The sequence below is a fragment of the Chelonia mydas genome, chromosome 3, assembly GCF_015237465.2.
Source record: "Chelonia mydas isolate rCheMyd1 chromosome 3, rCheMyd1.pri.v2, whole genome shotgun sequence".
Taxonomy (NCBI): Eukaryota; Metazoa; Chordata; order Testudines; family Cheloniidae; genus Chelonia; species Chelonia mydas.
The window spans coordinates 78,804,672-78,818,095 of record NC_057851.1 but is presented as its reverse complement, the minus strand read 5'-3'; the positions used below and the strand labels follow the sequence as shown (position 1 = coordinate 78,818,095).

At 42.4% G+C, this 13,424-nt stretch overlaps 1 protein-coding gene across 1 annotated transcript in view; it reads right to left on the bottom strand.

Annotated features, from left to right (window-relative positions):
* Positions 1-13,424, bottom strand: part of CRYBG1 (crystallin beta-gamma domain containing 1) — a 133,754-nt gene that overhangs the window by 76,563 nt on the left and 43,767 nt on the right. Inside the window, exon 2 of the mRNA XM_007067012.4 lies at positions 13,104-13,242. Within this exon, the coding sequence (XP_007067074.3) occupies positions 13,104-13,242 (139 nt within the window). The remainder of the gene's footprint in view (positions 1-13,103; positions 13,243-13,424) is intronic.

Here is a 13,424-nt window from a genome sequence, read left to right as displayed (position 1 = left end):
AAAAAAAAAACACACTCCATTCCCTGGAAAAAAAGGTCCTCCTACCAAAGGGACTAATCTGGCCAGTGCTGCAAAAACTACATCTAACCACTCATGCTGGCAGGGAAGCACTTATCCAGCTAATAAAAAAATACTTCATCACTTCCGGACTCCGACCCCTGGCTCCCAAGTACAAGCGAACTGCTTAGTCTGCCAAAAAACTAACCCCCGACCGGAACATCCTGTGCCACCAGCTGCCCTAGAACCCACTCCGGGCCCCGAACAAGTGTGGCAAATAGACTTTACTAAGTTTCCCCGGACCCAAGGGTTCAAATATCTCCTTGTCATAATAAATCGGTTCAGCGGATGGCCAGAAGCCTTCCCATGCCATAATTGCACTTCCAGAACAGTGGCCCTCAAGTTTATTAAAATCACTCCTCGCTTTAAACTCCCCCTGTAAATAAAATCTAACAACAAAACACATTTCACATCAAAAATCATTCAGAGCATCTCACATGCCTTACAGATCTCCCCTGGAAACTCCATAGGCCCTGGAGACCGCAAGCCAGTGGTGTAGTAAAGCGTACCAATCAGACCCTTAAACAGCATATCACAAAAGTGTGCCAAAAAGCCTCACTGCAATGGCCTAATGGCTTTGCCCCTCGTCCTACCTCGTATCCGCGTTCTCCCTAAGGGTAAATTAGGGCTTAGTCCCTTTAAAATTATGTTTAAAAAAGCATGGCCTATAAATAGCACCCCAGTTCTATCAAAAAAATAAAAGCTAGGTAATGTTTTTTTGTCACAGTATATGTGTTTCCTGTCTGCTGTTCTCTTGTCTTTTCACAGGTATACCAAGAATTCCCAGCCTCTTCACATAGACTCTCCCGACCACTCCTTACAGCCCGGTGACTCTGCTTGTTCGTATCTAAAAAAACAAGCCTCTCCAAAAAAAATAAAAAGGACCCTATACCGTCCTGCTGGTCTCCCATACAGCGGCAAAAATCAAAAAACACAAAAACTAAATCCATCACTCTCGTCTAAAAGCAGTACCCTCCCCCTCGTCAGCAAAACAGTGGACCGTCCAACCTGCTGACTCCTCATCTAGTAACAATCTCGGGCTAAAGCTACTATTTAAAAAACACAAATAATAAGCATCTTAACGCTAAAATGGGCCCACCCAGGTACTAAAAACCCTAAATTAAAAAAAAATAATAATAAAGTAACATTGTTATTCTTTGTATTGATATTTCCAAACTGTTCATATCAAAAGCATAACTCCTTTGTTTTGCTTGCGCACCATGTTGCTACTTTAATAAACCAAACTAATTGCTGGGTATGTGCTCCAACTCCACTGTCCCCCAAAACGGAAATGCCCCTTGACATACTGCCCCTAACCCTAGCAAAATTAGCCGCCACCAAAAAGCAAAAAAAAAGACTCGCCGTTCTAAAATAAAACCTCTTTACAGCAAGCCACCTATCAGGACCAAAAGTATTCAGTTGCAGTACTCACTAAAAAAATATTATGTTTTACCCGAAACCAATCTAATTACTATAGGCGTCCTATAAAAAAAACTCCTGTGTTATTACACAGTAAGCTAATAAATATTAAATAAAAACCAAAAAAACCCAGCAGTATAAATGTAATGGTTCCTCCCCTTTTAAAAAAAAACTTACAAATAATCTTACCACAAAAAAAAATTAAAAAAATATAACTTGCCATCCAGTTAATATCTCCAATATAGCAAGCCAATAGTAAATTTGTAACGGTCCCTATAGCAAATGTAATTTAAACAGCACAATTAAAAACGCCCCACTTGTACCCAATCAAAAAAATAAAATGCCCCCTTAGGGGCATATAAACTGTTTAAAAAAGCAGCCTTAAATATCCCAAAAATCCCCTTAAAAAACAGTCCTTACTGGGCCCTACAGGGTCACTATTTTGTATGTGGCCAAAAGGCTTACAAGGTGCTGCCAGCCAACTAAACAGGTAGCTGTTATATAGCTCATGGAGTTCCTCATCTTTCCATAACTGCCACACTGCCCAAAAAAAAAAAAAAAAAAAATTAAATGCCCAAAACACCTCTATTAAGTCACCAAAAAAAAAACAAAAAAACACCACCCTGCGGCAACTAACTACAGCATTAAAAAGCAATATAAAAAATTCCCTCACAACCAAAAAGCTTGTAGGATGCTCTGTACTAAAAACAGCGCCGCTGTTTTCTGGGCCAGCCATGGCATGCATAGGCCGCTATACTATAAAGCTGCAAATAGTACTTAAAAAAATTGCCTTAAAATTAAAAAACTCAGTTAATAATTTAAAATCAGCAATAAAAACATTAAATAAAAAGGTACAGCATCTCAAAACGTTTTCCCTCCAAAACAGGCTGGCTTTGGACTATCTCTTAGCATCCCAAAAAAAAATTTGTGCCCTCGTCGAGCCCCAATGTTTATTTATTTTATATAATATAAAAATAGCAATTATAAAATCTATTAAAAAAAAATGGTACAGGCTAAGGCCCATGCCCAAGCCAAAGCACAGGTTGCCTATACTGCCCCAAAAAGCAATTGATTGCAAACCTTGTTTTCAGGCTGGGGTTTGTCTTCTTGGCTTGGTGGTTTATTTAGTCTGTTATTAAAACTTCTTTCCTGTATTGCTTGTATTAATAGTATTATGCTGTGCAGTATCATGTATCAAGGCCCTTTTGCAAAAGTTAATAAATCATTCTCTTCAGGGCTATCACAAAAGGCTTATGCAAAATCCTATTATAAAAAAATTAGTAGTCCAAGTGAGAACTCAAAGCCAAGGCTGTTGAGTGTTCTCAAAGGAGGGAGTTGTTAAGGACATTTGGGCATGGCCACTAGGTAACTCGAGGGGATGGAAAACCACGAGTATCGATGAAGCCCCCTCGCACTAGGCCCAAGTGCCTTGGCCCCCCAGCCTGGAGGTACTCTCAGCAGTTATGCTGAGAATCTGCAACAATATGTTGCAAAGTCAAACTGCCTGAAACTAAACAAGGCCAAACAAAGCAAATATAAAAAAAATGCTAAATAAAGTAGCTTTATGTATAATTTAACAAATAATACAAAAAACAAGGAAACTAGCTGGTACCTGGATTGGCTGGCTATATGAATACTTAGGGCAGCTTGCTATTAAATAAATATGCTAAAAAAAAAAAATGTATTAAAGCCTGTGTAACTTCCTGCTCTGGGTGCAAAATTTGAGATTCTATTCTCCCTGTACCTTTTTGCAGCTGCAAATAAACTTTTCTGCTTCTCCACCCCGTTGTAATTATTGGGTAAAGCACACTGGGTAGCGAACCAACCCCTGCTGTTGTTTTGCCTCTCGGCACTGGGTGCCGGCAACAATGGGAAGGGGAGACGGACATTTTTATTAATGCAGAAATACATTTGTCATACAAATGGAGATAGGATTGGCGGTAATCTGGGAGTGTGGGAAAAAAGAGGAAGTACAGGAAAGTTGCAGTGATGTCATCAGTCTAGTCAGCAGAACAGTTCTTTTATTAAGTAGACTCGTAATTTTGTTGAGCAATAAGTGGCTCTGTGTTATGATTGTCTGAGAAACAACTCTTGTGTTCTAATTACATATACATTTCAAGGTTTTTTCAGGATAAAGGGATGAGCAAGTCTATAGTGAACTGTATTACAACACCATAGCTTTGATCATAATAGCTAGATATTTTATACAGCACTGGTGGCCAAACTTCTTAACATGTTGGCTGCGTACTGAATACAATGCAGGCCTCTGTCTACACAATAAGCACAACAGTGTTTTTGTAACCAGTCTGCAAGACTTATCAGACTTGGTTACAACAAATACTGTTGCATTATGTGCATGCAGCAGCTTTTTTCACAGTACAACCATATTTGTGTATCCACAACTTCCATGCTGTCTGACTATATTTGTATCACTGCAGCCTGGAAAATGTGGGCAGAAAAGTACTTCAGTAAGGGATACAGTGCCCAGAGAACATATACTGCAATGGTTACTCTCAGAGGATTGACTATACTGTTGTGATGGGGTGGACTAGGCCCTGAGGTCCCCTGCTGGAGGCCTCATGACCCTACCTCATCCCGCCCCAGAAAAGGGCAGAGGAGAGGGTCCTCCAAGTGAGCTAGAGTGGATGCAGGGGAACCAGGCAATGAGAGGGACTGCAGGAAGCAGCCAGTCAGGGCCCAGCAGGGCCATATAAAAGGAGCTGCAGGGCTAGCATGAGTTCAATCTGTTAGCAGTGACTGAGGGAGTAAGAGGTGCTTCTGGCTGGCTGCAGGGGCTGGGGAACCAAGAGGTGCTCCTGGCTTATTACAAGGGCCAAAGCAGGTAGTTACTGACGGGGACTGGGGAAGGAACTTCTGGCTGGCTGCTGGGACTCAACTAAGACGCTATGGGGAAGTGGCTCAGGGAAACAAAGAGCAGCAATTAGTAAAGGGATGCATCATGAGGCTGCTATACTTAAAGGTTCCCTAGTTGGGACCTGGAGCAGTGGGTGGGACTGGGTCCTTCCCCCGCCCCCAACCACTGGTAGGAAGTGGCTATGCCCTAAAGAAGGGAATAAGAACTGTGGCACCCTAGGGAAGGAGTCTGCACTGGTACTGACTTGGTGAGGAGCTGTGGTCAGTGAACTGACTCCAAGAGTGGTGGCTCAGCAGGAAGACTGGTGTCACTGAGGACTCAAGTAGAGTCAAGGAGTCCCCTGGGAATAAGCCCTTGGGGCACTGCTCAATTCCAGAGTAGGAACCTTGCAACCTGACTGGACCAAGTGAGGGTACTGCAATGGGCCCTCATTAAAAACTAAGCCCAGGGAGGGCTGCAGAGAAGGATATACCAACTAAGGGTACCATGATTGGCCCTGTTGGACTATTTTAGAAGAGCCAAGGAAGAGCTGAAGGACATTGAGAATATTTGGATTGTGTACCACAGAAGGGGTTTGTTTGTTTTGCACACGGGCTGAGTCACCAAAGACCTGCTTGACCAAGAGCAGCGGCTGACAGGGCACCGTGAGCTAAGGAAATTGAGGGAAAAACTGCAGGTATACGTATTCGACCAGGGAGCGCTCAGGAGAGGAGAGTGCACCCCCTTATAACTGTGCATAGGCACGCAGCCTTTTCCCCACACTATTGACCATAATGGGGTGGGCCATGTGATCTGTCTTTCTCAAAGCCAGTAGATGAAATCCTGATCCCTTTGACATCAACACTTCCATGATTTCAACGGGGCTGGGATTGAACACAGATTATCTCAAGTTAGTGCTGCTTGTTGTGCTACAGTAATGCCAGTTCTATGAACAATGTGGGTTATTATGCCATGGACTTGAGCCATTCATTGGGCTCTGTGGGCAGAGGAATTCCAGAGAGCAGTTGCAGTGTTCTAAATTGCCTCTATCTGCTCTGCTGAGATCGTTTCTGTCATAAATATAAAGGGAAGGGTAATCATCTGTCTGTATACAGTGCTATAAAATCCCTCCTGGCCAGACGCAAAATCCTTTCACCTGTAAAGGGTTAAGAAGCTAAGGTAACCCTGCTGGCACCTGACCCAAAATGACCAATGAGGGGACAAAATACTTTCAAATCTGGAGGGAGGTGGGGGGAAACAAAGGGTTTGGTCTGTCTGTGTGGTGCTTTTGCTGGGAACAGATCAGGAATGCAAGCCTTACAACTCCTGTGAAATTAGTAAGTAATCTAGCTAGAAAATGCGTTCGATTTTCTTTTGTTTAATGGCTTGTAAAATAAGCTGTCCTGGAGGGAATGTATATTCCTGCTTTTGTCTCTCTTTGTAATTTAAGGTTTTGCCTAGAGGGATTCTCTGTGTTTTGAATCAGATTACTCTTTAAGGTATTTATCATCCTGATTTTACACAGGTGATTCTCTTACTTTTCTTTAAATAAAATTCTTCTTTTAAGAACCTGGATTGATTTTTTTCATTGTTCTGAAGATCCAAGGGTTTGGGTCTGTGTTCACCTGTACCGACTGGTGAGGATTATTATCAAGCCTTCCCCAGGAAAGGCGGTGCAGGGCTTGGGGGAGGGGATATTTTGGGGGAAGAGGTCTCCAAGTAGCCTCTTTCCCTGTTCTGTGTTTAAAACGCTTGGTGCTGGCAACATACTGTTCAAGGACAAGGGAAAGTTTGTACCTTAGGGAAGTTTTAACCTAAGCTGGTAAGAATAAGCTTAGGGGGTCTTTCATGCAGATACCCACATCTGTACCCTTGAGTTCAGAGTGGGGAGGAACCTTGACAGTTTCGCTCCTAAGATCTGAATTCTCTATTTAGTGAGGAGTTTAACATTTTGGCAAGGGGAAAATAACTATTAGTTGTAAATTGGTCTGAGTATTTGCTAAATCATTGTACTGCAGTGTTTACATGTTGTTCACCACTTTAGTCAATTGCAACAACATAGAATAATGGAATCATAGAAATGTAGGGCTGGAAGGGACGTCAAGAGGTCATCAGTGCAGTCCAATGTGCTGAAGCAGGACCAAATGTACCATGCAGTCAAATTGCACAAGTCAGCTGCTGTTTTTTTCTTTGCTGTGTAGACCCTTAAAGTCTTCTGTGCTTGACATACATGGAAGTATTAGTATTGTCATCTGCTATGTGGAGCTATATAGATGTACTAATATGACTAGTAAGGAAACTATTTGTCAAATAACATTTCCTGAATCTTTTCTGTATTGTTACAGACACACTTGCTGATAGGTATTTTGAAATTATAAAATTGAAAATGGCATGATTATGTTTTTGACAAATAAAATATGCAGAATTTTGCAGAAATTTAAAATATTGTGTGCAGAATTTCCCCCCAGGAGTAGGCTAGCAGCCTAACTTTTTAAAACTTGGCATTATATTAGCTACCTGCCAATCATCTGGAATAGAGGCTGATTTAAGTGATAAGTTACATACCACAGTTGTGCAATTTCATATTTGAACTCCTTCAGAACTCTTGGGTGAATATCATCTGGTCCTGGTGACTTATTACTGTTTAATGTATCAATTTGTTCCGAAACCTCCTGTACTGATGTAACCCACACACCTCTTAGGTGTGGTACTCTGTTCCCTCTAGTGGCACCGAGACTACGTAGAGATTAATGGGTCTGCTCTACAGCCTTAGCTAAGGGCCATGTGGCTTTTAGCTCATACAGTAGAGGCTCACGCATTAAGCTTCAGGTTTAATCCTGCCCGCCAAGGGCCGTCCCTAGCCATTTTGGTGCCCTTCACAGCCCCCCAGGCCTCTGCGGGGGTGGGGGGAAAGGGGGCTGGCCCCAGACCTCCATGGGGGGCGGGGCTGGCTCCCCCTGGCCTCTGTGGGGGGACAGGAGCAGGCTTTCGGGGTGGGGGAAAACTGCCCCCCAGTACGAGCCGGCGGAGCAGAGCGGATTGGGTCCGGATCACCGCACTTCCCGCTCCACTTCTTGCACTCATGGGGCGGCGGGAAGTGGAGTGACCCAGCGCCAGCCTGCTCCACTCTGCTCACCTGGCTCCCAGCCTTGGGGCTGGGGGGCAGAGGGGAATTGCCCCCCAGCACTCACCAGTGGCACGGAGGGGGATGGGGCTGGGTTGCTGCACTTACAGCCACCCGGTGAGTGTAGGCCCGACCCCTGCTGCAGCCCTAAGGGGCGTGGGGGCAGGAAGAGGCAGGGTGGGGGCAGAGGCTTTGGGGAAGGGGTGGAGTGGGGGCAGGGCTGGGGTAGGAAGAGACAGAGCTGGGGCGGAGCAGGGGCAGGGGTTATGGGAAAGAGGCGGAGCAGGGGCTGGAGCAGCACGCAGCTGTATAGAGCACCAGGAAATTTGGTGCCCTATGCAGCTGCGTATTTTGCATATGGGTAGGGACAGCCCTGTGCCCGCTGGCAACTGGGGTCTGTCAGTGTTACACTAACACCTCAGTCTGGGATAGTTCCTCAGATCTGTCACCTAAAAAGAATGGCTCAGGTTGGGAATCTCCCTCACATCTTCTGCAGTGAAGACCAATGCAAAGAATTTGTTTAACTTCTTGGCAACTGCCTTATCTTTGAGTGCTCCTTTAGGTACCTGGATTGTCCAGTGTTCACTATAGTTGACTCTGTTTACTCTTCCCTATACTTCTGGTCAGAGTCTGCTTCAAAAGAGCTTCTGCCCCACCCTGTGAATCTGGTTTTGTCTAGCACAGTTTCAGAACCTGTCTCATTTAGTTGTGGTACTGAAAGTTTCCCCAAAGCTTAAAGCATTGCTGCAAGACATACTGCTGAGGTGGTTTGGGTTCCTCCACACTTTGGCTTTTGATGTTTCTTGACAAAAGTCTGATGAGGAGACAAACGAGTGCCCAGGTGTGGTTAGGTCAGTTGTCTTCCTGTATATTGCTCTGAGTGAGGCAGAAATCAAGCTGAGGAAGTACAGGAGGGAATTTAACATGGCAGCTGGAGCCCTCAGTGCCAGCCTGGAACACCCTCCTGTACCCCAAATCCCTCATCCCTGGCCTCACATCAGAGCTCGCGCCCCCAGCAGGAGCCCTCACCTCTTCTCACATCCCAACCCACTGCCTCAGCCTGGAGCCCCCTCCTGCACTCTGAGCTCCTCACTTCTGTCCCCACCCCCAGCTGAAGCCCTCACCCCCCTCCTACAACCCAGCCCTCTGAGCAAACCCGGTGAAAATGAGCGAGCGAGCGAGGGTAGGGAGAGCAAGTGATGGGAGTGGGGGAAATGGAGTGAGCGGGGGCAGGGCCTCGGCAAAGGGGCAGGGCATGGGTGGTCGATTTTGTGAGAGTAGAAAGTTGACAAACCTACCAGGTGCTTGTAAATTAAGATACATGGAGGCAGGAAGAAAGTGGCTACTCCAAAAAAAAAAAAAAAATCACTTAACTAGGTGTTCTAGCTGGAGTTGTTAAGGTGCAATTGCCTCAGTTTATGGTTTTTGCAACCTTTGTTCAAAGTGAACAGCAGGAACTGTGTGCATATTGTGAAAAACTAAGAAAGAACTCCCTGAATGTTCAGTTTATTAATTTAATTCTCAATGAAGTAAAAATCCAGTCTAGGACCAGGTCTACATGGACCCCCCCAAATCTTTTCAATCAAGTTAAGCTAACTCAATTGAAACTCCTCTCTTAATATCAATGTACACACAGTTTAACATTTTTAACATGATGTGACCTGGCCATTATATAACCTAGGTTTCCTGCTACGCTAGGACGCAGTTCCCTAATTATACTTGGCCACCATTTTGTCACTGAGTGACTGAAAAATACTTTTTTTTCCATGACATGGCCGTAGAAGGGATTTATTCATCAGGAGTGAGAAGAGTGAAAGAAACTGGGAGTTCTTTCCTAGTCTAGTTCATTCACAATGAAGTACACAGTTCCTGTTAACGTAGGAAAAAAAATAGCAAAACGGTAATTTTCATGTAGCATAGGCTACAAGATGATCAGCTCAGGCAATCTTAAAGGTTTGGAGATCCAGTGCTCATTTAGACAATCAGGCTAGTTCAACTGAGTTAGCTTAACTCAAGAACAGCTTTTTCCAGTGTGTATGGTCTAAGGTCTAAAAAAACTCAGATTCTACTTCAAATGCTTGTGAGCTGGGACAAATTTTGCCCTCACTATATCTGGACAATCTCACTGAAATCAAATAGCTACTCCTGTGCAAGTCCACTGAGCAAAACAGGGTTTCACAGAGGTACCAAAGGGCAGAATTTGTTCTGAAGAATCTTTACTACTGATGATGCATGGAAAGGAAAAAGCCCAGCTTCACTTTCATTTCTAGCTGTCAGTCCTACAAACTACTACAGGAGTCTGAATGTTACTACTTATCAAAATTTGTTGTTCGGTAGGATTTTCCTCATCCACACAGTTTACTATTTGCACAAAAATGGCAAAAGGCCAACCACCCTATATCTAAGCAAAGATTAGTATTATTCTGAAGTCTCTAAAACTTCATTAATTTTATTAAACACTTATTAATACTGTGACAAAGTTCCACAAGCTGTCTACTGTGACAAAGTTCCTGCTCTACCTTGGTGGATCTTGCGCTTATTGGCAGATTTGCTCGCCTTAGAGCTTCACGGCAGCCCTCAGCTTGGCCGTTTTTCTGAACCCACAGTCTAGGTCGACTCCTCCTGTGTCTGACCAGGAGTTGGGAGGATTTGGGGGGAACCTGGGCCTGCCCTCTACTCCGGATTCCAGCCCAGGGCCCTGTGGAATGCAGCTGTCTAGAGTGCCTTCTAGAACAGCTGTGTGACAGCTACAACTCCCTGGGCTACTTCCCCATGGCCTCCTCCCAACACCACCTTTATCCTCACCATAGGACATTCCTCCTGGTGTCTGATAATGCCCAGTCCACATTCTCACTCTCAGCTCCTAGCGCCTCTTGCTCCCAGCTCCTCACATGCACACCACAAACTGAAGTGAGCTCCTTTTTAAAACCCAGGTGCCCTGATTAGCCTTCCTTAATGATTCTAGCAGCTTCTTGATTGGCTGCAGGTGTTCTAATCAACCTGTCTTAATTGTCTCCAGAAGGCTCCTGATTGTTCTGGAACCTTCCCTGTTACCTTACCCAGGGAAAAGGGACCTACTTAACCTGGGGCTAATATATCTGCCTTCTTTTACTCTCCTGTAGCCATCCAGCCCGACCCTGTCATAATACATAATATAATAAACCTAAAGTAGAACCAACAAACAATGAAAGACATTCTATGATGCATTATTCTTGGAGAGGTTATTGCTAGTTTGCACATTAATTTTCAATGGATCTCCTAGTTACCCATATGAATTAGTAGGGATCTACTCTGTGTATTTTCAGACACCTAACGCTTGCCTTTTGCTTGTACAGAATTACACAACTGACACTTTCATCAGTACAAGTTGGCAACATGAAAAGAACAAATTAGATTTTCTGATGAATTATTCTTTTTATTTATGAACTAGCAGACAAATTATTCAATAACCTTCCCTTTGAATCAAGGAAATAATTTCCCTAAAAACAAGAGAAGTATTTCCTGGAGTGCTTTGTGTATTAAAATTTATTCTAAGCCCTATTAAGTTGCTGGCTTGAATTCCAATTTATTGTGTATTACTGTTTGTTGGTTTTGATAAAGTCTTTGGCTTTGCCAACAACCATGGCAAAAATCTAAGGTGGGAGGTGAGCTTAATGGGTAAAGATATCTCGATCACTCTGTTCTGAGGGTTCAACTGGAGCCCAAAAACAATAGTATGATATTGACTGATGAACTTGTCCTGGTACATGGAAAAGGAGCCAAGCAGGCAAGTGGCAAAGAACAAGTGAGATCTTTGTTTTAGGAATCAAGGAGGCTGGTGTAGTTATTTTATATGCAATCAATCACTTGCTCGATTGTTTTGAGATTTTTTTTTAAAAGGAAAATCATTGACATACTGTTACACCAGCATTGTGGCTAACAACTCAGTGTAGAATAGAAACATTCTGGTTATGGTTTCCATAACCGTATCTTATTAGTATGATTCTAATCTCTCACTAATTTTCCTCGTGTGACTCCATTAATTTCAATAGTATTATTCCTGAATAATTGTACTATTGTAACTTAAATCTGAATCAAACACCCCCCGCATATTAATGACATTTGAAGACCAACCTCAATAATACAAAACGGTCACATACATACACGCCTGGGAGTTGACTGATTCCTGCCAAAAAAATAAAACTCAATTTCTTGACTTTTGTAATTTAATCATAACTTTGCTCTATCATGTCTCCATTTTGTTATATAACAATTAAAAGACAAGATGATTGGACCTGCTTTGTAACTTTGTAGGGTGTTTCAGTTGCAAGGTCTTTTTTGTTTTTGTTAAATACAGGACTGGGTTCCATGTGAAGAATGAAACCCCAAAGTTTTAACTGATATCAGCCAGGCATTAACAACTGACTTGGCAGTTTTCATATCTAGGTACAGCAGTGTTCCAAAAAGGGAAAAAAATATCAAAACTTGTAAATACGTTAATCAATGCTTATTAAATAGTAAAACTTTATCACTCTCTCATGCTGCAAGAAAGCAATCTGACATTTAATTTCTCAGTAGCTGTTTTCTATGAAGTTGGTACACTAAAAATCTCTCAAAGATAGTGATGCCACAAGTAGAGACATTTCATTCTACTCCAAAATTAAGTCTCAAGCTGGCTTCTAGAGCAATACTGATTTTATCCCCTGATGATAATGCATGGTTTTGCTATTTCAAAATGGTGCTGAGCAGAATTCTGTATTTTATCTGTATGTTTCCACAGAAACATATACAGAACTAGCCTGTTGAAGACAACATAGGATATATGTTGGGTTTTCCATCATTTGCCGTGTAAGTCATACCTGGATGTAAATAATATGCTACAGCTCAAACACAAGTTACGGGCCTCATGCAGAAATTACTGGGTGAATTCTTATGGCCTATTGTTACACCAGTGGTCAGACTAGATGATCAAAATAGTTGTTTCTGGCCTTTAAAAAACACACTATGAATCTTAGATATATATTAGTACTACAAACTAGGAAAATTCAGTTTTCTTCAACTAATAGTCCGCTGTTTACTTCTGTTTATGGGAAAGTTAGTTTCTCTGCTGAGCCAGATAGTTTTAAAATAAGTTATGACAAGAAAGGCATTACACAACCTTGACTTGTAATATAGTAGTTGAAACAGTTCTCACACTAGACTGAAATAATTAGTATCTCTCTTTCCACCACTTTACTGACATGCAACAATACTTATGACAAATAGATGAGTAACGCTACTGGAGAAAATGAACATGAAAAAGCAAATACACTCCCTACTTTCCTTCCCTGGAAAAACTACCTTTTTGCAGGAAACAGTGCATGCCAGTTAGTTAATGCATTAGTGTAGGTGAGTGTGTCACTTTACTGTACTATGTTGTTTGTTGGCTTATACATATTTCATGAAAATACAATCAAAAAGGGAAAAAAGTCATATAGTCTCTGTGGAAGATCTCCTCAAGCCATTTCACACAACCCCAGCAGAATTTATTCCAATGTATAATACTCATTTGTTAACTTGCAAGAGTTCACGAACAAGGGTTTTTTACAATAAAGTTAAGAATACATTAAATGTTATATTCCTTCTTTTCCAAAATTGTCATCTCCTCTAATGTTTTTGATTCCCCCTTACCTTTCTTGACATTGTTGTTAATGAAGTGATAGATATTGAAATTGCTGAGGGAGTTTGAGAAAACTGGCGATCTGGACATGATATTGAAGACAACTGGTTTTCTTGAGCAACATAGTGTCTATCTGGTATGTCAGAGTATCTGAAAGGAGAGAAAAACATTAGGTATTTAATAAATGCTAATAAAATAAAGTCCAGGATATGCTTCCTCTGCTAAATTCTTAGGCCTGGTCTACATCTAAAACTTAGGTTGACCTATCTAGGTCAGCCCAGGATGTGAAAACTACATGTCTTGGGTGTGAATTGAAATCCACTAAGCCTCCA